Genomic DNA, 25,810 nt, shown 5'->3' on the forward strand with positions numbered 1-25,810 from the left:
TCATAACTTAAATGTTCCATCCCAGGAAACATCCTGGCGAATCACCTCTGCATCCCCCCCGCCCAGTGAAATCACACCCTTCCTATAATGTGGCGACCAGAATTACGTACAGGAATCCAGCTGTGGTCTCATTAAAGTTCTATACAACTCCAGCATATCCTCCCTGCTTTTGTAATCTGTGCCTCAATTGATAAGTGTTCCATATGCCTTTTTCACCATCCTATTAATCTGCCTTCAGAAATCTATGGACAAACACGCCAAGTTCCCTTTGGTCCTCAGAACTTCCTAGTGTCAGGCCATTCATTGAATATTTCCTTGCCACATTACTCCTTCCAAAGTGCATCACCTCACACTTTTCAGGGTTAAATTCCATATGCGATTTTTCGGCCCACTTGACCATCCCGTCTATATCTTCCTGTAGCCCAAGACACTCAACCTCACTGATAATCATCCGGTCAATCTTTGTATCATCTGCAAACTTACTGATCCTACCCCCCATGTAATCATCTAGGTCGTTTATATAAATGACAAACAATAGGGGACCCAGCACAGATCCCTGTGGTACACCACTGGACACTGCCTTCCAGTCACTAAAGCAGCCGTCTGCCATTACCCTCTGTCTCCCACAGCTAAGCCAATTTTGAATCCACCTTATCAAGTAATACTGTATGCCGTGTGCATTTGTCTACTTTCTAAGTTTCCCTTGTGGGACCTTGTCAAAGGCTCTGCTGAAATACATGTAAACTAGTTGGAGGTAATATATTAGCATGGACAGAGGATTGGTTAACAGATAGAAAACAGAGAGTGGGCATAGATTGGACTTTTTTCAAGTCGGCAGGTAGTGAATATTGCAATACCACGAGTGTCCATGCTGGGGGCTCAGCAATTTACAATCTATTTTAATGACCTAGATGAAGAGACACAGAATAATGTATCTAAATTTGCAGATTACACAAAGCTAGATGGAAAGTGAACTGTGGAGAGAACAGAGAGAGGCTGCAAAGAAATATAGACAGGTTAATGAGTGGGTAAAAAGATGGCAGATGGTATTATAATGCAGGGAAGCGTGACTTATTCACTTTGACCGAAGGAATAAAAAAGCTGAATATATTTTAAAAGCTGACAAACTTGGATGTGTTGATGTTCCAAGAGACTTGATGGTGCTCATACAAGTATTGCAAAAGGTTAACACGCAGGTACAGAAAGCAATTAGGAAGACAAATGGCATGTTGACCTTTTTATTGATGTGGAGATGCCGGCGTTGGACTGGGGTGAGCACAGTAAGAAGTCCTACAACACCAGGTTAAAGTCCAACAGGTTTGTTTCAAATCACTAGCTTTCAGAGCACTGCTCCTTCCTCAGGTGAATGAAGAGGTATGTTCCAGAAAACTATATATAGACAAAGTCAAAGATGCAAGACAGTGCTTTGAATGCGAGCATTTGCAGGTAATTAAGTCTTTACGGAGCCAGAGATATGGGGTAACCCCAGGTTAAAGAGGTGTGAATTGTCTCAAGCCAGGACAGTTGGTAGGATTTTGCAAGCCCAGGCCAGATGGTGGGGGATGAATGTAATGCAACATGAATCCAAGGTCCCGGTTGAGGCCGCACTCATGTGTGCGGAACTTGGCTAAAAGTTTCTGCTCGGCGATTTTGCGTTGTCGCAGGTCCTGAAGGCCGCCTTGGAGAACGCTTACCCAGAGATTAGAGGCTGAATGCCCTTGACTGTTGAAGTGTTCCCCGGCTGGAAGGGAACATTCCTGCCTGGCGATTGTCGTGCGGTGTCCGTCATCCGTTGTCGCAGCGTCTGCATGGTCTCGCCAGTGTACCACGCTTTGGGATATCCTTTTCTGCAGCGTATGAGGTAGACAACGTTGGCCAAGTCGCACGAGTATGTACTGCGTACCTGGTGGGTGGTGTTCTCACGTGTAATAGTGGTATCCATGTCGATGATCTGGCACGTCTTGCAGAATTTCCATGACAGGGTTGTGTGGTGCCGTGGTCACTGTTCTGAAGACTGGGTAGTTTGCTGCAAACAATGGTTTGTTTGAGGTTGCACGGTTGTTTGAAGGCAAGTAGTGGGGGCGTGGGGATGACCTTGGCAAGATGTTCGTCTTCATCGATGACATGTTGAAGGCTGCGAAGAAGATGTCATAGTCCTTCCAATGGGGAAACACTTCAGCAGTCAAGGGCATTCAGCCTCTGATCTCCGGGTAAGCGTTCTCTAAGGCGGCCTTCAGGACGCACAACGCAAAATCGCCGAGCAGAAACTTGTAGCCAAGTTCCGCACACATGAGTACGGCCTCAACCGGGACCTTGGATTCATGTTGCATTACATTCATCCCCCACCACCTGGCCTGGGCTTGCGAAATCTGACCAACTGGCTTGAGACAATTCACACCTCTTTAACCTGGGATTACCCCTCTCTCTGGATCTGTAAAGATTTAATTACCTGCAAATGCTCGCATTCAAAGGATTGTCTTGCATCTTTGACTTTGTCTATATATATGTTTCTGGAACATACCTCTTCATTCACCTGAGGAAGGAGCAGTGCTCCGAAAGCTATTGATTTGAAACAAACCTGTTGGACTTTAACCTGGTGTTGTAAGACTTCTTACTGATCTTTTTATTGCAAGTGGATTAGGGTAGAGGAAGAAATAAGTCTTGCCAGAGTTGTAGAGGGTTTTGGTGAGACCACGTCTTGAATACATACCGGGCAGGATTCTCCGATATCGGCGCGACGTCCGCCGACCGGTGCCAAAAGCGGTGCGAATCAGTCCAGCATCGCGCCGCCCCAAAGGTGCAGAATTCTCCGTACCTTGAGGGGCCGAGCCCTCACCTTGAGGGGCTAGGCCCGCGCCGGACTGATTTCCGCCCCGCCAGCTGGCGGGACAGGCCTTCGGTGCCACGCCAGCTGGCGCGGAAATGACTTTGCCGTGCGGCGCATGCGCGGGAGCGTCAGCGGCCGCTCACGGCATCCCCGCACATGTGCAGTGGAGGGGGTCTCTTCCGCCTCCGCCATAGTGGAGACCATGGCGAAGGCGGAAGGAAAAGAGTGCCCCCACGGCACAGGCCCACTCGCGGATCGGTGGGCCCTGATCGCGGGCCAAGCCACCGTGGGGGCACCCCCCGGGACCAGATCGCCCCGCACCCCACCCCCCCAGGATCCCAGAGCCCGCCCACGCCGCCATGTCCCGCCGTTCAAAAGGTGGTTTGATTCTTGCCGGCGGGACAGGCATTCCAGCAGCGGGACTTCGGCCCATCGCGAGCCGGAAAATCGCCGGGGGGGGCCCGCCAACCGGCGCGGCGCAATTCCCACCCCCGCCGAATATCCGGTGCCGGAGAATTCGGCAACCGGCGGGGACGGGATTCACGGCAGCCCCCGGGCACCGGGTCGGAGAATCCCGCCCACCATGTGCAGTTTTAGTCCTGACCTTTTAAGAAAACATAGGAGACGATTCGCTAAATTTGTCCCTGGGATGAGGGAGTTGTCCTCTTAGGAAGTGCCGAGTAAACTGGATCTTTTTCTCAGGAATTTGGAAGAATGAGAGGAAATCTCATTGAAATGTACAAGATTCTGAAGATGTTTGATGGGGTAGATGCTGAGAGATTGTTTCCACGGGTGGGGGAATCGAAAACTTGGGAGCACAGTCTCAGGATAAAGGACTGAGATGAGGGGAAATTTCTTCACTCAAAGGGGGCACTATTGAACGGTCTCGTCGTTCCTGACTTGGTGATGTAAGTTTGGCCTTGATGGGTCATTCCTCACCAAGACCAGAAAAAGGTCAAAGTGCCATTGGATAGCGGGACCAGTGCCGAGAAACACCCGCTAAATGCACCCAAAACCAGACATAGACATGTTTCAGTTGAATCGCACCCAGGGTTGTGAATCTTTGGAATTCACTCCCCCAGAGGTTTGTGGATGTTCCATCATTGAATACATTTAAGGCCGGGTGGCATAGACAGATCTTTGGTGTCTCAGGGATTCGAGTGATATGAGGAAGGGACAGGAAGGTTGATTTTCTAAAAATATTCGTTTACGGGATGTGGGCGTTCTGGTTAGGCCAGCATTTATTGTCCATCCCTAGTTGCCCTTCAAAAGCTGGTGGTGAGTTGCCTTGTTGAACCCCCGCAGTCCCTGAGGTGTAGGTTCACCCACTGTGCTGTAAGGGAGGGAGTTCCAGGATTTTGCCCCAGCGACAAGTGAAGGAATGGCGATATATTTCCAATTCAGGGTGGCGTGTGATTTGGAGGGGAGCCTCCAGGTGGTGGAGTTCCCAGGTATCTGCTGCTCTCATCATTCTAGGTGGTCATGGGTTTGGAAGGTGCTGTCCACGGAACCTTTGTGAGTTACTGCAGTGCATCTAGTGGATGGTACACACGGCTGCCACTGTAGAGGGCTTGACTGTTTGTGGAAGGGGGAGCAATGAAGCGGGGTGCTTTGTCCTCGATGGTGTTGAGCTTCTTGTGTGTTGTTGGAGCTGCACTCATCCAGGCAAATGTTCCATTACACTCCTGACTTGTGCTTGCAAATGGTGGACAGGCTTTGAGGGGTCAGGAGGTGAGTTACTCACCATAGGATTCCTAGCCTTTAACCTGCCCTAGTAACCACGGTGATGGGTGGCATAGTAGCACAGTGATTAGTACTGTTTCTTCACAGCGCCAGGGACCCAGGTTCAATTTCCAGCTTGGGTCACTGTCTGTGCGGAGTCTACACGTTCTCCCCGTGTCTGCGTGGGCTTCCTCCAGCTGCTCCGGTTTCCTCCCACAAGTCCGAAGGACATGCTTGTTAGGTGAATTGGACATTCTGAATTCTCCCTCTGTGTACCCAAACAGGTGCCGAAGTGTACGACTAGGAGATTTTCACAGTAACTTCATTGCAGTGTTAATGTAAGCCCACTTGTGACACTAATAAAGATTATTATTATTATTACTATGGCTCGTCCAGTTCAGTTTCTGATCAATGGTAACCTCCAGGATGTTGATTGTGGGGGATTCAGCGATGGTAATGCCATTGAATGTCAAGGGATGATGGTTAGATCCTCTCTTGTAGGAGATGATAATTGCCTGGCACTTGTGTGGCACAAATGTAACGTGCCATTTGCCAGCCCAAGCCTGGATATTGTCCAGGTCTTGCTACATTTGGACATGGACTGCTTCATTGGACTACTTCATTAACTGAGGAGCTGTGAAAGGTGCTGAGCATTGTGCAGTCATCCACAAACATCCTCACTTCTGACCTTATGATAGAAGGGAGGCCATTGATGAAGCAGCTAAGGTTGGTTGAAGCCCAAGATCAGCTATGCTCATATTGAATGGCAGGACAAGCCCAATGGGCTATATTGTCTACTTCTGCTCCTATTGCTTGTGTTCCACCAAATGTTAGTGGGCAGCCACATCATCTGTCTTCACATTGGCTGACAGCTACTTCCTTCCCACTTCCAACACCACTGCTTCCTACTAATGAAACCCAGGATTTAAAATGGCTTTGTTTCATTGTCATTTCTTACTCATACCGTCACCTCCACCTCTTCCAACTTGCCTGCCTGGTGTTAACATTGGGATCAATGTTTATTTCAGATCTTTGTAAAATGATCTTGAAGCTTTCTTGCATTTCTGATGTTTAGCCGTGCTGAAGATTTGCATTCTTTTTACCTTTTTCTCATGTGGAGTCCAGGGGGATGTGAACCCCTCAGTTTTGTTTACTGATTGAAAATGAGATGTGCCAAATATTTTATTGGCTTGCTTTAAAACTCCTGTTGGCATTGCTAAGGTGTCACAATGCATAATAGAGAGACAATATTAACTGAATGAGACAATTGCTTAACACTAATTTCAAATTTGTGAGTATTTTATGGCAATGAGACCAAGTACACAATGTTATTTATTGTTCCACAAATCAATTTATTTACACAATTATTTTAGATTTTACCAGTAGTGTGAGACGGGAGGGTGCCATTGACCATTTGATGTGGAGAGAGATCAGAAAGAAACCTTTTCTGCCAGAAAGCTGGCAGAAGCATTACCAGCACCCAAACCTACCAGCAGAATTCTCCATCTGGATGACTGGGCTGGAAATTGAACATTAGTTGAAAATTTTCCTCTGTATCAAATGCATTAATTCAAGTAGCTGTTGAATAATTTAGTGCTTTGAATGAGATAATTGAAATGTTTCACTACATAGCAACACATCACGGCGAGGAAATTGGATCTCATTTTCACCGTCTTTCAGGCACTCTGCAGCTTCCTAACCTCTAATATAGACGGTGCATATTCATCAAAAGTCATCAAAAGTCAGAAGTATGTCTTGCGTCGGCAAAAAAAGGTGTCCAGATTTACACTTGAAAGAGGAGTTGTACGGGCCTAATAGATGCTTGAGATGCCTTTTGCAATATTGGCTTGCCCCTGACTGGATTGACGAAAGCCAAGTCTGCATGTCGCCAAGCAGGTGGTCCTTAAAGGAATCGCTGCAGGCTAATTCCAAAAAGGGAAATTTGTTAAAAATATTTTGCTGAATGTGGAATTGGCAGGAGCATGATTGCTCCATCTGACTTCATGATAAAACAGCAACTGTCTTCCAGTCACCTCTCATCGCCCACTTCATGCCCCTGACCCACATATTGTTGGTGGGGGCATTCTTCTTCAGTATCTGAATGTAAAAGCTTTGTTGGGTGTGAATTCGGTATTACAAATTTGGGTACAGGGGGCAGGATTCTGTGATCCTGAGGCTAAGTGTTGACGCCATTGGAAACGCCGTCGCGTTTCTCGACGGCGTCAACACAGCCTCAGTATCAGCAATTCTGGCCCCTACAGGGGACCAGCATGGCACTGGAGCGATCCACCAGCTCCAGCTGCTGATCCTGGCATGAACTGGGCGCCGCGGAGTTCACGCATGCGCAGTGGCTCCCTTCTCCACGCCGGCTCCGATTCAACATGGCGCACGGCCACAGGGGCCGGTGCGGAAGAAAGGAGGCCCCCAGCCAGAGAGGCCGGCCTGCCGATCAGTGGGCCCCGATCACAGGCCAGGCCACATCGGAGGCCGCCCCCCGGGGTCAGACCCCACCCCCCTCTCCCCACACAGGCCACCCCCGGACCCTTCCACGAGCCGGTGGGACATGGGTTTTTTGCCAACCATGCTGGTACCAATGGCGCCAATTCGCCACTCTGCGGAGAATCGCGTGCCAGCGTCGGGGCGGCGTGGCACGATACGCGCCGGTTGCGGGGATTCTCCGGCCCCGGGCTGAGAGAATCCAGCCCAGGGCGTTCAGGATTTTACATCCAAATCTTCAGAAAGGCTTTTTGTCACAGGATGGCTGAGTTCTTGAATTATGCATATTGGTTTGTTTGTCATACTAATCACATTTCCTAATACCATTCACTGCACCATCTTTTTATTTGTACTGTACTGACTTTGTTGTCTACTCAGTCACATTGCTAATCTTCCCTCATCTCTATTCAGTCACTCCGAGGTATACTTATTGGTAAATAGCATTACTCATGTGGATGCACTGGAGTAACTCGCCAAGGTTCCTTAAACAGCAGCTTCCAAACCCACGGCCATTACCATCTAGAAGGACAAGAGCAGCAGATACCTGGGAACTCCACCACCTGGAAGTTCCCCTCCAAATTGATCACCACCCTGATTTGGAAATGTATCACCGTTCCTTCACTGTCTCTGGGGCAACAACCTGGAACACCATCCCTAACAGCACAGTGGGCGTACCTACACCTCAAGGACTGCAGCGGTTCAGGAAAGCAACTCACCACCACTTTATGAGGGGCAACTAGGGATGGGCAATAAATGCTGGCCTAACCAGCGACGCCCACATCCTGTAAATGAATATTTTTAAAAAGGTGCAAGAGGAGGAACAGAAGCGACAATATCTGGTTTGAGAGGTCAGATGCTAACCATTGTGCTCAACATCACCAAGCAGTGGCTATCTGACCCCCATATGACTTATCATATCTGCAGAAGAATGTTTGAGGGATCTGAGATAAGCAAGTATTCATGACCAATGTCTGCCAACTGTTGTGTAAAATCCAAAGCAAGGAATATGCTCAGAGCTGGTCCTGCTCTGCTGCCATAAGATTACTGGAATTGCAATGGAGCCAGTGAAGTGCTGGAGTTGAGGCAGCTCTGAGAAACCTCGCAGCCATCTGGGTTGCATTGGTATCATCCCGAGCACTTATATCATTGATATATTTGCGCACAAGCAATTTTCCCATCATCTGCCTTTGTTGTCCAATAATGCCACATTGTGACAAGTTGGAGGAGTTGACCATTGATAAGAATGAGTTTTGGGATAATCTTGGAGGTTATAGCGCCACAGTGTTTGTACAGAATTATTTTGTGAGTGTTGCTAGCTGTGAAAACATATGTTGTCCTGATGTAAAGATTAAGGGGGCAACTCGTGTATTTTGTTTAGAAATGTTTTTACTGAAGTTTTTTATATTTTATATCCAACAAATTATAAATTATCAGAAAAAACACTCAAAAACTAACACGTATATTTACAAGCGAGCATCTTCATAACAACAACTGTGGCTGTGACCCCCCCCCCCCCCCCCTTAACCGGCATATATATTTTACATTCCCCAGTATGGCCGAGACACCGATTTACAGGTATTTATATACAATTTGCTTTGGGCCATAGCTTGCCATCGGATCAGACCTTGCGGCTTTGTCCCTCCTGCTCGTACCTCGTGCAATCCTTGAGGGTATAAATTTGGTCATTAGCAGTAAACGTTGCACTCGTTCTAATCTTGATGAATCTATTCAATTCTGCGCCAGTAGCTGACTGTGAATCTGTTTCATTAGTGGGAACGGCAGAGCTAATCACTATTTCAAATGGTTTTCATCTTTTGCTCCTCTAGCAAAACATATTCAGTGAGATAAGTTACAAAGAATTGGCCCTTAATATCTGTGTAAACTTGTGGGGACACTCCTAGAAATGTCATTAGCGGCTTTCTTGCCAGTGCCCTTGATGCCTTTATTCCATGGGCGGGATTCTCCAAGCCCTGCGTCGGGCCGGAGAATCCCCGTGAATGTGCCAAGCCGCCCCCGACGCCGGCAAGCGATTCTCCGCAGTGCGGAGAATCGGTGCCATTTGCGCCGACGTGGTTGGCGCGGCGCCGGTCGCGGGCCGCTCTACGCGGCTGGCCCGCCGATTCTCCGGCTCAGATGGTTCGAGCAGCTATAGGAAAAGAGCCGAGTCCCGCCATGCGCCGTTTTAACCTGCTCTGGGCCGGCGGGAACTCGGCGTGTAAGGGTCGGGTGGCAACCTGTGGGGAGGGAGGGTCTCCGATGTGGCCTGGCCCGCGATCGGGACCCAGCAAATGGACCGGCCTCTGTGGCTGGGGGCCTCCTTTCCTACGCACTGGCCCCTGTAGCCCTGCACCATGTGGCGCTGGCGCGTTAAAGGAGGCCACTGCGCATACACGCGTTGGCGCCGGGGCACCTGCGCAGATCCCGTGGCGCACCGTTCACGCCGGGTCGATCTGTAGCTGGAGTGGCGCAAACTGCTCCAGCGCCATGCTGGCCCCCTGTAGGGGCCAGAATTAGACGTGGGAGTGGCCCGTTCATGCCGTCGTAAAACGGGACGGCGTTTACGACGGTGTGGACACTCTGCCGCGGGATTGGAGAATCCCGCCCCATAGCTTTGTTCTGCACCTTTTTTTTGGGGAGGACAGATTGGAAGGAAAACTTCTTGGTTTCAAGATCACAGACTCTCTACAGTGCAGAAGGGGGTAATTTGGGCCATCAAGTCTGTACCGACCCTCCGAAAGGGCACCCTAGCTAGTCCCGCTCCCCTACCCTAACCTTTGGGGCAATTTAACATGGCCAATCCACCTAACCTGAACATCTGTGGACTGTGGGAGGAAACCGGAACAGATAGCAAATGTTTTTACAAATATAAAAACAAAAAAGATTGGCCAAGGTCAACATTGGTCCTTTAGAGGATGAGAAAGGAGATTTAACAATGGGAAATGAAGAAATGGTCGAGGCATTGAACAGGTATTTTGTAATATTTTCACAGTGAAAGACACAAATAATTGATGGCAAGGAAGCTATGGCAGGTGAGGACCTAGAAACGATCATTATCACTAAGGAGGTAGTGTTGGGCAAATTAATGGGGCTAAAGGTAGACAAGTCTCCTGGCCCTGATGGAATGCATGTTATGGTACGAAAAGAGATGGCGGGGGAAATAGCAAGTGCACTCATAATTTACCAAAATTTGCTAGACTCTGAGGTGGTTCCGGCAATTTCGAAAACAGCAAGTGTGATGCCACTGTTTAAAAATGGAGGTTATCAAAAGACTGGTAACTATAGGCAGGTTAGCTTAACTTCTGTAGTGGAGGGGGGGGGGGGAGGTTTTTTTTCCTGGGGGCACTTGAGCAAGAAAATACATAAATGTTTAGGAAAGTTGATATGTGCGGGAGGAATCCAATGTACAAAGTTCTGTATTATGTTGATTTGATATGTTTATGTCTTGCTATGCGACTTTTCTTTTCTTTTTGTTACGGGGGGGGGGGTTTGTATGGTTGAAAAATTTGTTGAAAAATTCTTAATAAACATATTTTAAAAAACCAAAAAAAAAACAACTTCTGTAGTGGAGAAAATGCTTGAATCTATCTATAAGGCAGACATAACGAGACATCTGGATAGAAATTGTCCCATTAGGCAGACACAGCATAGGTTCATGAAAGGCAGGTTATGTTTATCTAATTTACTGGAATTTTTTAAGGACATTACGAGCACAGTGGACAATGAGGAACCGGTGGATGTGGTGTATCTGGATTTCCAGAAGGCATTCCACAAGCGTGGATAGAGGATTGGTTAACCAACAGAAAGCAAAAAGTCGGGATAAACGGGTGTTTTTCTGGTTGATGATCAGTGGCTAGTGGTGTGCCTCAGGGATCAATTTTGGGACTGCAATGTTTACTATTTACATAGATGATTTGGAGTTGTGGACGAATTGTAATGTATCAAAGTTCACAGATGACACGAAGGTGAATAGTAAAGAAAAGTGTGCAGAGGACACGGAAAGTCTGCAGAGGGATATAGATAGTTTAAGTGGGCAAAGATCTGGCAGATGTAGTACAATGTTGGTAAATGTGAGTTCATCCATTTTGGGAGGAATAACAGCAAAATGAACTATTATTGAAATGATAAATTGCAGCACGCTGCTGTGCAGGGGGACTTGGGTGTCCTTGTGCATGAATCACAAAACGTTGGTTTGCAGGTGCAGCAGTTAATTAAGAAGACAAATGGAATTTAGTCCTTCATTGCTGGAGAGATGGAGTTTAAAAACAGGACGGTTATGTTGCAGCTGTATAGGAGGCTGGTGAGGCCACACCTGGAATACTGTGTACAGTTTTGGTCTCCTTACTTGAGAAAGAATGTACTGGCACTGGATGGAGTGCAGAGGAGATTCACTAGGTTGATTCTGGGGTTGAGAGGATTGGCTTATGAGGAGAGACTGAGTAGCCTGGTCTATATTCATAGAATCATAGAATTTACAGTGCAGATGGAGGCCATCCGGCCCATCGAGTCTGCACCAGACCTAAGGAAAGAGCACCCCATTTCAAACCTATCCCCGTTATCCAGTAATCCCACCTAACCTTTTTGGACACTAAGGGCAGTTTAGCATGGCCAAGTCACCTAACCTGCACATCTTTGGAATGTGGGAGGTACTTATCATTTTAATACACATTATCTTGGAAGTGTCACTGTGACACGCATAATGGAGGGGATTGTCTCGTGACTGAGGGAATGAAAATCTCAGTGACGAGATCTTTGACTCTGATTTTTCCCGCCCCTCACCAGTGATGTGACTAGGTTCTCACCCTTATTTCAATCCAGTTAAAAAAATTGGCACAGGTTTAAAGGGCTCTCCCCCCCCCCCCACTCCCCCCCACCATATGTTCACCCCACATCAAGAATTCCAGCGAGGGTTGCAACAGGTATCTAAAAATGCGAAGAGATCCTCAACAATGCAATCAAGTGGCACTTGCTTAGTTATAACCTGCTCACTGACACTCAGTTTGGGCGCCGCCCAAGCCACTCAGCTCCTGACATCATTGCAGCCTTGGTTCAAACATTGACAACAGAAATGGACTCCAGAGTTGAGGTGAGATTGACTCCTCTTGACATCAAGGCAGCATTTGATTGGGTTTTGGATCAAGGAGACTTAACAAAACTGGAGTCAATGGGAATCAGGGGGAAAACTCTCTGCTGGTTGGAGTTATTTTTAAAAATCTATTTTTATTCTGGATATTTTCCATTTTATAATATGTACAACAATCACTCAACTTTATACAACTTTTCATAAACATATAAACAAACAATCCACCAACCCTTCCCATATGCCCCCCTTTTGCGGCTGGAGTCATAGCTTGGCACAAGGGAATATGGTTGTGGCTGTTGGATCTCAGTCATCTCAGCTCTGGGACGTCACTGCAGGAGTTCCTCAGAGGAGTGTCTTGGGGCCCAACCATCTCCAGCTGCTTCATCAATGACCTTCCTTCCATCATAATGTCACAAGTGAGCAGGTTTGCTGGTGATTTCACAATGTTCAGTACCATTCGTGACTTCTAGGATACTGAAGCAGCCCATGTCCAAATGCAACAAGACCTGGACAATATCCAGGCTTGGATTGGTAAGTAGCAAGTAACATTCGTACCACACAAGTGCCAGCAAATGACCATCTCCAAGAAGAAAAAAATCTAACCATCGCCCCGTAACATTCAACGGCATTACCATCACCTATTTTCCTGCACTATTAACATCCTGGGAGATACCATTGAGCAGAAACTGAACTGGACTCGTCATATAAATACTCTTGACTACAAGAGCCGGTCAAAGGTTAAGAATCCTGCAGCGAGTAACACCACTCCTGACTCCCAAAGCCTGCCCGCAATCTACAAAGAACAAGCCAGGACTGCGATGGAATACTCTCTCCTTGCCTGGGTGAGTGCAGCTCCAACAACACTTAAGAAGCTTGACACCATCCGGGACATGGCAGCCTGCTTGATTGTCATCCACTTCCGAAACATGCAAGTCCTCCAGCATCATGCATAGTAACAGCAGTGTGTTCCATCTACAAGATGCACTGCAAGAACTCACCAAGGCTCCTGAGACAGCATCTTCCAAACCCAATGGCCACTACCATCTAGATGGACAAGGGCAGTCTCCTCCAAGTCACTCATCATTCTGACGTGGAAATATATTGCCGTCCCTTCATTGTGGCTGAATCAAAATCCTGGAATTCCTTCCCTAATAGCACTGTGGATGTACCTACACCTCATGGACTGCAGTGGTTCAAGAAGGCTGCTCACCATCTCATTGTCAAGGGAAATTGAGAGTGGTCAATGAATGCTGGCCTAGCTAGCAAAGCCCCCATCCCACGAATGAATAAATAAAAACTTGGTCTGGGCTTAACATCATGGCGTCCGCCCTCCTCAAAATTTGATTTTGATGGGCAGGCCGTGCCTCCTGCATGGATAATTAGAGAATTCACAAGCAGATCTATGGACAATCATCTCATGGGAGGCACCAGCAAGGTTGTTAGCACAGACAATACAAGAACACTCTAAAAAGGACATATAAACTTCTGGAGCGCAGAACACCTCTCTGGGGAAAACATCGCAGTTGACTCACATGGAGGTAAGCACTGCAGTTTGGTTCAGCATGTTTTGAGGACCATCCATGCCAAACTTGCAACATCTGATGTGCCCAAGGCAAGAGATGTGCCAAGCATCAAGATCTCATGATGAACTTCCAGTTCTGTGGACAACCAATCTAATTCCACATCGGACTATTCAGTCATAAGAAGGCCCACAGTAGATAATGAAATCATTTACAGCTTGGACATATTTGAACAATAGGGAGTTCACCACATACTTTGATTGTAGTTCTATGCTCTGTGCAATCTATGCACTTTCGCTCAGCAGTTTGGAAGGTTGACATCTCCTGGAATTTTGTTTTAAAATTTCAACACGGTAGCACAGTGGTTAGCACAGTTGCTTCACAGCTCCAGGGTCCCAGGTTCGATTCCCAGCTTGGGTCACTGTCTGTGTGGAGTCTGCACGTTCTCCCTGTGTCTGCGTGGGTTTCCTCCGGGTGCCCTGGTTTCTTCCCACAGTCCAAAGATGTGCAGGTTAGGTGGATTGGCCGTTCTAAATTGCCCTTAGTGTCCAAAAAGTTTAGGTGTGGTTACTGGGATAAAGTGGATAGGTGGAGGCGTGGGGCTTAAGTGGGGTGCTCTGTCTAAGGGCCGGTGCAGACTTGATGGGCCGAATGGCCTTCTTCTGCACTGTAAATTCTATGATTCTTTCCAATTCAGGGGCAATTTAGCATGGCCAATCCACCTACCCCGCACATTTTTGGGTTGTGGGGGTGAGACCCATGCAGACATGGGGAGAATGTGCAAACCCCACACGGTCAGTGACCCTGGGCCAGGATTGAACCCAGGTCCTCGGCGCCGTGAGGCAGCAGTGCTAACCAGTGTATCACCGTGCCGCCCCAACATCTCCTGGAATAAGTATGATTTTATGCTGTGAAGTTGGAGCCCATTAGAATATTATATTAGAGTGCAACATATTTAGGTCTGACTGCATATGTAGTGTATCATATAAATGTTGTATGTATTGCTAATGCACTGACAATAGATTGCTATTTGTCCATATTTTCACAAGTAATTTGCTAAAGTATTTTGCATTCTTGAATGCGCATATCTGATTTGTGATAATTCTTCTGTTCTGAAGAAGGGTCATTGATTCTGTCTGAGTGGGATTCTCCGGTATCCCAGCCGTGTGTTTCTCAGCAGCGCGCGCCCTTCGCTGGCGGTGGGATTCTCTCTTCCCACCGCTTGTCAATGGGATTTCCCATTGAAGCCACTCCACGCCGCCGGGAAACCCGCGGGCGGAGGTGTGCTGCCAGCGGGGAAAGGGAATCCCAACAGCCGGGTAATTGCAGCCTCTATTTCTCTCCTGACAAATGCTGGCAGACCTGCTGAGTTATTCCAGCTTCCTCTGTTCTTGTTTCAGATTCCAGCAACCACTGCATTTTGCTTATTTTATTGTAATAATTCTTGTCTGGTTCCTGCGTAGGCACTTTTTTCCTTCGGTCATAAAGTTTTGTGCATTTCAGAAATGGGCGACACGGTAGCACAGTGGTTAGCACTGTTGCTTCACAGCGCCAGGGTCCTCGGCTCGATTCCCGGCTTGGGTCACTGTCTGTATGGAGTCTGCAGTTCTCCCGTGTCTGTGTGGGTTTCTTCTGGGTGCTCCGGTTTTCTCCCATAAGTCCCGAAAGGTGTGCTTTTTCGGTGAATCGGGCATTCTGAATTCTCCCTCAGTGTACCTGAACAGGTGCCAGAATGTGGCGACTTAGGGGATTTTCACAGTAACTTCATTGCAGTGTTAATGTAAGCCTACTTGTGACACTAATAAAGATTATTATTATTAACTAGTGATGTTCGTTCTTTAACATTGCAATCAGCTCTTCAACTGTCCCACTGCATTGCTGGGGTACCCTATTGGTTATTTCACCAATGTTCATTCAAAGCATCAGTCCATCAAGCAACATATGAGGGGCATTATCCCAGAGCTGGCATTCTGTTTGATTAATTCTTTGATTCATTTTCACACAAAAATGAACACTGCATAGAGTTAGTCAGACAGGAGCTGCTGTTCATACCCAATGAAGCATTTGTTGAGCGACTCCAATGGGTAATTATAGTTTCATTGTAACTATTTTTTTTAGATCTGCCTGTGTTTTATTGCAACATGTGCAAGACCAATGAGAGAAAAAGGAGCAATGCAAATCATGTCAGCATTTGTTTTAACATAACAGGAAGTTAACTTGTGTTGTGGGCACAAAGAAGAAATTCGGGGCTGTATTGTTTTTCGAATACTGACAGACCAGCTTGTCTCTGACTGAGATGATCTTGGTGATATTGTCCACTGGAATGGGTTTAAATTGATCTGAAAAATACCTCAAAAATAAATAGAATACTGTGATGGGTGATGGTTAGTAGCTTCAAATTATACTTTTGCTAGTGAGACAGCGCTTTAGAGTGGATTTTGCATAACTGGGGTATTTGTGACTTTTGGCTCGTCCATAATGTTGAGAGATTGGTGAGGATTCATGATATTCAGTATGTGCAGTATAATTGTGCTTTGCTTTCCTGAATTTGTGATGTGTGGTGCATATAGGTTTGCAATAACCAATTGATGATTATCACTGTGTACAGTCAACGGGAATACTTTAACTCATTTGGGAAGTGTAAGTTTACCAAAATACCTTTTCTTCAACTTTACATATGGAGAAAAAAAGCTATCATTCATTAGTTTTCTAACATGCAGAAGAAAAGTGGAAATTACTCCATCCCCAGAGAGTTGACCAAGAGCACATCGACACCTGACACAGTGTGCATACCCAATGAGCAAAAGGTAACCTCTCCACAGATTTACAGCCAAGGATTGGGGAAAGTAGAGAGACTGGGTAGGAATTGGTTATGTCCCGTTTTCGGGGTGCATAACCAGCAATGAATGAATAGTCTACGCTTCAAGGGCAGGCCTCAGGTGGTCTATCAACTTTCATTTCAATAATTTGGTTGAGCTGCCATTCACTGTCGGTCGTGCATTCAACTTTTCCAAAAGTGTGAGGTGATTCATTTTGGATGGAATAACAGGAAGACAGAGTACTGGGCTAATGGTAAGATTCTTGGCAGTGCGGATGAGCAGAGAGATCTCGGTGTACATGTACATAGATCCCTGAAAGTTGCTAACAAAGGTTGAGAGGGTTGTTAAGAAGGCATACGGTGTGTTAGCTTTTATGGGTGGAGGGATTGAGTTTCGGAGCCATGAGGTCAAGTTGCAGCTGCACAAAACTCTGGTGCGGCCGCATTTGGAGTATTGCGTGCAATTCTGGTCGCCGCATTATAGGAAGGATGTGGAAGCATTGGAAAGGGTGCAGAGGAGATTTACCAGAATGTTTCCTGGTATGGAGGAAAGATCCTATGAGGAAAGGCTGAGGGACTTGAGGCTGTTTTCGTTAGAGATGATAAGGTTAAGAGGTGACTTAATTGAGGCATACAAGATGATCAGAAAAGTGGATAGGGTGGACAGTGTGAGCCTTTTTCCTCAGATGGTGATGTCTAGCACGAGGGGACATAGCTTTAAATTGAGGGGAGATAGATATAAGACAGATGTCAGAGGTAGGTTCTTTACTCAGAGTAGTAAGGGCGTGGAATGCCCTGCCTGCAACAGTAGTGGACTCGCCAACACTAAGGGCATTCGAATGGTCATTGGATAGACATATGGATGATAAGGGAATAGTGTAGATGGGCTTTAGAGTGGTTTCACAGGTCGGCGCAACATCGAGGGCCCAAGGGCCTGTACTGCGCTGTAATGTTCTATGTTCTATTTGAAGAACATGAATTTCTGGCCGCTTGCTTCACCTACGGCAGCCCTCAGCTAAACTCCCATTAGCTGCAAGGATAGAAAGGGCACGGGAGGGTGCAGCAGTGTTGTTTTGGCGATTGGAGGCCACGGTCGTGCGCTGAAGCTGGCATCAGCACTCCTGCTCCCTGGGTCACATTAAATTTTTAAGGAAAGACTGTCCCTTTTTTTCCTTGGTTCCCACTGTTTAGCTGCAGTTACTAGAAGATTCTAGAGGGGAAGAGGCCCAGCCTGACCCCGTTTTCCAGCAAAACAATAGCACAAAAATACTGTTTCTGAAATGGTGTCTTGAAATCGCTGGGAAAGGCACCCGTGTCTCTGAGGTATTTAACGCTGTTGTAACTTTTACATGGGCAAAATTCTAAGAGAGGAAAGGAAATTTTTGAATGTTACCTTTTGATAAATCCAACCTTTAGTTAAAACACTGCATTTTCTGTAAACGTATAGTTTGAAATATTCGAGTATAAATAATGTTGAAGACAGGCCAGGTTTTTATTTGTCCCACTACCATCACTATTCCTTCGTTGAGCTAAATTGACTTGCAATATGTGACTAATATTGCCATTTCTAGGCCCATAACACGTACATGAAGAATTCCAAATGGGTCTGACACTTAATAGTTATTAAATTCTGTCTGGTTCGCAAACCTAAAGGGATCTTGTCAGGTTTTTTTTGATGGGAGACAAGCAAGCTGTTAATGTTGCACTGTGTTCTGTTAGTTGACAGATATAAAACGGGGCCTTAAGAACACTGCAACTTCCTGCAAGCGGCTGGAAAGATAAGAGGAGAATTGTAAATACACAGGAACACTGTTTAATTTCCCTTCTATGAAATGACTTCTTTTGCCTTTTTGACATCTGCAGGAAATTGCACCAGCAGTTTGAGATGTATAAGGATCAGGTAAAGAAGATGGGTGATGAAGCACAGCAACAACAGGAACAGAAGAGTGACGCACCCACCTGTGGAATCTGTCACAAAACCAAGTTTGCCGATGGTTGTGGTCACATCTGTTCATATTGCCAAACAAAATTCTGTGCTCGTTGTGGAGGACGGGTGTCACTGCGATCGAATAAGGTAGGCTGTCTTTTGCTTTTTAATGATTGGAGAATTGTCATTTATGTAATTGGCTGTTGATCACTTCAAGCACCTCTTTTGGGTTAACAGCCCCACTTTGTTGGAAATTTATCTTGTGTTTTTTCAACTAACTTGTAATTTCCAGGTATTGTTTCACAGCCTAATTCATCCGAATCAATGCTATGTTAAAAGATTTGTAGCCTTCTGTGGTATTATCAGGTATTGCGGTACCTAAGAGGCTGATGACCATTGGTTAAACCTAGGAGTTTACCATTGGCTGTTGATACGTAGCTCTGCCCTGACAGGCGGAGTATAAGAACCGGTGCCGTCCCAGCAGCCTTCGCTTTCTGTACCGAAGCTGCTGGGGAACAAGTTCTAGTCGATTAAAGCCTTCAGTTATGAAATCACTTTGTCTTGAGAGTAAATGATCGTGCATCAATTTAATCGACTACACTTAAGCTGGAAGGATAGATCTCCAAATCAAACCGGAGTGCCTACAACCTAGCCCCCACGTGGAGAACTCGGCTGCAATATTTAAACACTGGCTGGAGTGCTTTAAAGGCTACCTCGAGACGGCCGGAGGCACCCCCTCAGAAGGACAGAAAATGCATCTCCTGCGCTCAAGGGTCAGCCCTGGGATCTACACCCTTATCAAGGAGGCAGAGGACTATGATGCCGCGATCGAACTGTTAAAAGGACATTATATCCGCCCTGTAAATCAGGTCTACGCACGTCACCTGCTTGCAACTAGACGGCAAAGCCCCGGGGAATCGTTGGAGGATTTCTACCGGGGGCTACTGGTGCTGGGCCGACACTGTGGCTGCCCGCAAGTTTCGGGGAGCGAGCACACGGAACTTTTAATCAGGGATGCCTTCGTAGCAGGTATGAGCTCCTCAGTGATTCGCCAAAGACTCCTAGAAAAGGACGCCCTGGGACTTAGAGAGGCACGGGCCCTGGCAGGGTCCATGGACGTAACCTTCCAAAACGCGCAGTCCTATGCACCTGACCGCGCGGCGGCCCCCTGGGCTGCGTGGCACCCCGCAGCGGCATCCCCACAGACCTTCCCCCTGACCCCACAGGCCTGCGAGGCGAGACGGCCCGCTAACGCCGCCGGGCCCCGCTGTTTCTTCTGCGGGCAGGCGAATCATCCCCGCCCGCGCTGCCCGGCCCGCACCACCACCTGCAAAGGGTGCGGCAAGAAGGGCCACTTTGTGGGGGTCTGCCAGGCCCGTGCCGTGGCTGCGGTCTCCAGCGACTCCAGAATGCCGCGGCAACCCCCCCTTCAGGCCCCTACCGGCCAGAGCTCACCACCATCCCCCTATCCTAGGGCCACGTGTGACCCACGTGCGTGGCCATCTTGGCCCCCGGACACCACGCTGGACGGGTGGGCGCCGCCATTTTGTCCATCCCCGCCGCCATTTTGTCCATCCCCGGCCACCATATGCGACCCATGGGAGACGCCATCTTGGAAGGGGCCCCAGGCCCCCAGCACGGCCGACTACACGCTGCCCGATCAGACCTCTCAACTGCTTCATCTGACCTCGGTGGCACTGGACCAAAGTCGAATTCGGACACTCGCAACTGCAACAACGACGGTCTTCATCAACGGCCATGAGACGTCTTGCCTGATTGACTCTGGGAGCACAGAAAGCTTTGTTCACCCCGACACGGTAAGGCGCTGTTCACTTGTTACCCACTCCGTAAACCAAAGGATGTCCCTGGTCACACTCGGTGGAGATAAAGGGGTTCTGCCTAGCGATCCTCACTGTCCAAGGCAGGAGATTCAACAATTTCCGCCTTTTATGTCCTGCCGCACCTCTGTGCGGCTATCCTCCTGGGGTTGGACTTTCAATGTAACTTGCAAAGCCTGACCTTTAAATTCGGCGGCTCTATACCCCCCTTACTGTCTGCGGCCTCGCGACCCTTAAGGTCGACCCGCCTTCCCTGTTTGCGAACCTCACCCCGGATTGCAAATCCGTCGCCACCAGGAGCAGGCGGTACAGTGCCCAGGACCGGACCTTCATCATGTCAGAGGTTCAAAGGCTGTTGAGGGAAGGGGTCATCGAAGCGAGCAACAGTCCCTGGGGGGCTCAAGTAATGGTGGTAAAGACCGGGGAGAAACATAGGATGGCCATTGACTACAGTCAGACCATCAACAGGTTTACGCAGCTGGACGCGTACCCTCTCCCCCGTATAGCCGACCTGGTAAACAGGATCGCGCAATACAAGGTCTTCTCCACGGTGGATCTCAAGTCCGCCTACTACCAGCTACCGCTCCGTAATAGTGACCGCAAGTACACTGCCTTCTATGCAGATGGGCAGCTCTATCAATTTTTAAGAGTTCCCTTTGGTGTCACTAATGGGGTCTCGGTCTTCCAGTGTGAGATGGACCGAATGGTTGACCGGTACGGCTTACGCGCAACGTTCCCGTATCTGGATAACGTCACCATCTGCGGCCATGACCAGCAGGACCACGACACCAACCTCTGCAAATTTCTCCAGACCGCGAAAATCCTTAACTTAACGTACAATAAGGATAAATGCGTATTTAGCACCGACCGTCTAGCCATTCTCGGCTACGTAGTGCGAAATGGAATTATAGGCCCCGACCCTGAGCGCATGCGCCCCCTTATGGAGTTCCCCCTCCCTCACTACCCCAAGGCCCTGAAGCGCTGCCTCGGATTTTTCAGTTATTACGCACAGTGGGTCCCCAACTACGCAGACAAAGCCCGACCCCTAATCCAGTCCACAACCTTCCCCCTGTCGACGGAGGCTCGCCAGGCCTTCAGCCACATCAAAGCAGACATTGCAAAGGCCACGATGCGCGCCATCGATGAGTCCCTCCCCTTCCAGGTCGAGAGCGATGCGTCCGCCGTAGCTCTGGCGGCCACCCTCAACCAAGCGGGCAGGCCCGTGGCCTTCTTCTCTCTCCCCCCCCCCCCCCCCCCCCCCCCCCCCCCCCTCCCCCGTACCCTCCATGCTTCCGAAATTCGGCATTCCTCGGTCGAAAAAGAGGTACAAGCCATAGTTGAAGCTGTGAGACATTGGAGGCATTACCTGGCCGGCAGGAGATTCACTCTCCTCACGGACCAATGGTCGGTTGCTTTCATGTTCGATAATGCACAGCGGGGCAAGATTAAAAACGACAAGATCTTGCGGTGGAGGATAGAACTCTCCACCTTCAACTACGAGATCTTGTACCGTCCGGGGAAGCTAAACGAGCCTCCTGATGCCCTGTCCCGCGGCACTTGTGCCACTGCACAAGTGGACCGCCTCCGAGCCCTCCACGAGGACCTCTGCCACCCGGGGGTCACTCGTTTCTTCCACTTCATCAAGACCCGCAACCTGCCCTACTCCATCGAGGAGGTCAGGACAGTCACCAGGGACTGCCAAATCTGCACGGAGTGCAAACCGCACTTCTACTGGCCAGAGAGGGCACACCTGATAAAGGCTTCCCGTCCCTTTGAATGCCTCAGCATGGATTTGAAAGGCACCCTCCCCTCCACCGACCGCAACACGTATTTCCTGAACGTGATTGACGAGTACTCCCGGTTCCCATTCGCCATCCTCTGCCCAGACATGACCGCAACCACCGTCAGCAAGGCCCTCCAGGGTATCTTTACACTGTTCGGTTTTCCCGCGTACATACACAGTGATAGGGGGTCCTCCTTTATGAGTGACGAACTGTGTCAATTCCTGCTCAGCAGGGGCATTGCCTCAAGCAGGACGACCAGTTACAACTCCCGGGGAAACGGACAGGTGGAGAGGGAGAACGGAACGGTCTGGAAGACTGTTCTACTGGCCCTACGGTCGTGGAATCACCCAGTCTCCCGCTGGCAAGAAGTCCTCCCGGTGGCCCTCCACGCCATCCGGTCGCTGCTCTGTACAACTACCAATCAGACACCTCATGAATGTCTCCTTGTTTTCCCCAGGAAGTCCTCCGGGACCTCGCTCCCAACCTGGCTAGCGACACCCGGACCCATCCTGCTTCGGAAGCATGTTCGAGCGCACAATTCGGACCCGTTGGTTGAGAGGGCCCACCTGCTGCACGCTAACCCCCAGTACGCCTACGTGGCGTTCCCTGACGGCTGGCAGGATACGGCCTCCCTATGGGACCTGGCGCCCGCCGGAACCCCACGCGCACCCGAACCATTACCCCCACCCCCACCCCCCCCACAGCACCTCACTGGGGGGTCAGTACTCCCGTCGCTCCCGCCCACCCACTGACGCCCCCTGCAGGTCCCCCCCCCGTGTCAACCGTTTGCCCCAGCAGCGCCGCCTAGGGGTGACGAACCTGCCAGGGAGGCCGAAACCACGCTCCCGGAGTCGCAACCACCTGGACCCCCACCAGAATCACCACTGAAGCCCAGACGATCCATAAGGACGGCCAGGCCACCCGATCGACTGATTGCTTCGCTGTGACTTTAACCGTGAACGAACACTTTGTAAATATTCTCGACAGCCCTGTAAGGAGGTATCACGGTACCTCCATATCTGATCATACCATGTTAAAGGCGACTGTTACCACTGGCCACCACCCCCGCCGGACTCTTTTTTAACAGGGGGTGAATGTGGTAGTACCAGGTATTGCGGTACCTAAGAGGCTGATGACCATTGGTTAAATCCAGGAGTTTACCATCGGCTGTTGTTACGTAGCTCCGCCCTGACAGGCGGAGTATAAGAAACGGTGCCATCCCAGCAGCCTTCACTTTCTGTACCGAAGCTGCTGGGGAACAAGTTCTAGTCGATTAAAGCCTTCAGTTATGAAATCACTTCGTCTTGAGAGTAATTGATCGTGCATCACCTTCACATTCCATCTTTGTACTATACTCAGAAGTGCAGATTGATCATGATGACTCAGTAACTCACTGAACCAGATGTGCAAAATGGATTATTCCTCTTCCCCTGTGGTCTCCTCCTCTCCTGTACTATTCCCCAGCCAAGAGAATGAGCGACTTCCTGCACCACTGCCAGTAATTCACCCAAGACATTTTGTGAGGATTGGATTGAGTGAGGTATTTTGTGGCTCGCCCAGTAATTTGTGTTTTGGTCACTTTCTGCTTCACCTTATCGCTGCTGAGCAACTTGTCTAATGTAGGAGCAGCATCCAGAATGTAGTCACAGGAAATTGCATTGCATGAACCTGTAGGCTACACATTTTCCAAAAAATAATTGATAACTTGAAAGGATAATTTCACAAACTTACACTCCCGAATTGGTGGCCTTGTTTTCAATATCGCTTTGTTACTGTCACCACACCTGATAAATTGTAGTTCAATTCTTATTTTCAGTTTTCCTCTTGGCAGTTTGGGTGCCATATGTCATTTGTTTACATAAGTTTCCAAATCAGCATCAGGATGTTGGAAATGACGTCCGGCCTGGTTATTTAAAAAGGGTTCAGTACAGCTGCACGGTGCCCTTGAGCAGCAGTGTGCCTGAGTGTCAAGCTCAGACTGTGCAGGTGGTTAAAGTGCCAAAGTGCTTGTACCGTTTGTATTCAATCTATTCATGCTGCACTCACGATCTAGATTTATTTTAAATGGTTACAACCCATCAGAATGACACCAAATCAAACTTGGGTGCGATTCAGCGGACTTGAATTAAAGTCTGCTGAATTGTGGGTTTAGCGGGATATTTCTTTGTGCCTGCAGCCCTCACCAGTACAGAAAAATTACTCGCGTACGGGGGCGCTATTTTTAAAGGCAGCCCCGATCGCGGCCTCCTGACCCCCCCCCCCAACTTCACCCAACTTACCCCCCACCAGAGCGTCCGGACCCCTCTACTTCACCCAACTGATCTCTTCCAGGGCAACTCAAGCTCCCCCCGGGCCTGACCCCTGGCACGGGCAACCTGCCATCTTGGCATTGGCAGTGCCCCTGCCTGCCGGGCAATGTCAGGGTGGCACTGCCAGTGTGCCTGGGTGACAGTGCCCAGGTACCAGAGGCAGTGCCACGGTACCACCCTGCTCAGTGCACAACCACCCAGGAGTCTCCAATGGTTTGGGATTCTTTCCCCTGTTGTCCCCCCCCACCAGCTGCTGTTAAGATGGGTCCACGTTTGTGTGGACCAGTACTAAACAGTGCCCTGACATCATCTCCCTGGACACTGTTGAATGTGGCAAGATATTTCAAGCATCGTGAATCTCGCGAGAGGCCACATGTGAGATTCAACGGCCTCATCCTACGTTGGATATGAAGAAGCCGCTAAATCGCACCCCTGGGGCGTCATTCTCCAACCCCCCGCCGGGTCGGAGAATCGCTGGGGGCTGGCGTGAATCCCGCCCCCGCCAGTTGCCGAAGTCTCCGGCACCGGAGATTCGGCGGGGGCGGGAATCGCGCCGCGCCGGTTGGCGGGCCCCCCCCGCTCCATTCTCCGGCCCGGATGGGCCGAAGTCCCGCCGATAAATTGCCTGTCCCGCCGGCGTGGATTAAACCACCTTTTGAACGGCGGGACAAGGCGGTGTGGACGGGCTCCGGGGTCCTGGAGGGGGCGCGGGGCGATCTGACCCCGGGGGGTGCCCCCACGGTGGCCTGGTCCGCGATCGGGGCCCACCGATCTGCGGGTGGGCCTGTGCCGTGGGGGCACTCTTTCCCTTCCGCCTCCGCCACTGTCTCCACCATGGCGGAGGTGGAAGAGACTCCCTCCACTGCGCATGCGTGGGAAACTGTCAGCGGCTGTTGACGCTCCCGCGCATGCGCCGCCCGGAGATGTCATTTCCGCGCCAGCTGGCGGGGCAACAAAGGCCGTTTCCGCCAGCTGGCGGGGCGGAAATTCCTCCGGCGTCGGCCTAGCCCCTCAATGTTGGGGCTCGGCCCCCAAAGATGTGGAACATTCCGGACCTTTGGGGCGGCGCGACGCCCGTCTGATTGGCGCCGTTTTGGGCGCCAGGCGGCGGACATCGCGCCGTTTCCGGAGAATTTCGCCCCGTATGTCTCATTTAAAAGAATGAATAAAACGTATCCAAATAAGTGTTGGAATTAACTGAGCAGATGTGGTGGAAAATGGGTGGGAGACATCTGAGACCTGGGTTTTGAGTTCAACTTAAAAAGGTGAGATCAAATTCTCCATATCTGCCATTCTGTAAGGTGTCATGTATGGAATGAATTTGGATACTTTTGGTCCATTTCCTGTTGAAACTAGCACCACTGTACAAAATGCAGCATTAAATAAGCAAGCTCCATCATACACACCACACTAATGACTGACATGAGAAATAGAGCTCTCTTTGAGATCGAACTTTATAATCTAGCCACAGTATTGTTAGAGAGTACAG

The 25,810-nt window shown here is 49.2% G+C and overlaps 1 protein-coding gene across 28 annotated transcripts in view; it reads left to right on the forward strand.

The window, feature by feature from the left end:
* The window catches only part of rims2a (regulating synaptic membrane exocytosis 2a), a 1,580,193-nt gene that overhangs the window by 346,229 nt on the left and 1,208,154 nt on the right, over positions 1 to 25,810 (forward strand). For all 28 annotated transcript variants that reach the window (XM_072467178.1, XM_072467182.1, XM_072467181.1 and 25 more), the window contains one exon: positions 18,327 to 18,537. In XM_072467178.1, coding sequence (XP_072323279.1) covers positions 18,327 to 18,537 — 211 coding nt within the window. The remainder of the gene's footprint in view (positions 1 to 18,326; positions 18,538 to 25,810) is intronic.

The sequence above is a fragment of the Scyliorhinus torazame genome, chromosome 11, assembly GCF_047496885.1.
Source record: "Scyliorhinus torazame isolate Kashiwa2021f chromosome 11, sScyTor2.1, whole genome shotgun sequence".
NCBI lineage: Eukaryota > Metazoa > Chordata > Chondrichthyes > Carcharhiniformes > Scyliorhinidae > Scyliorhinus > Scyliorhinus torazame.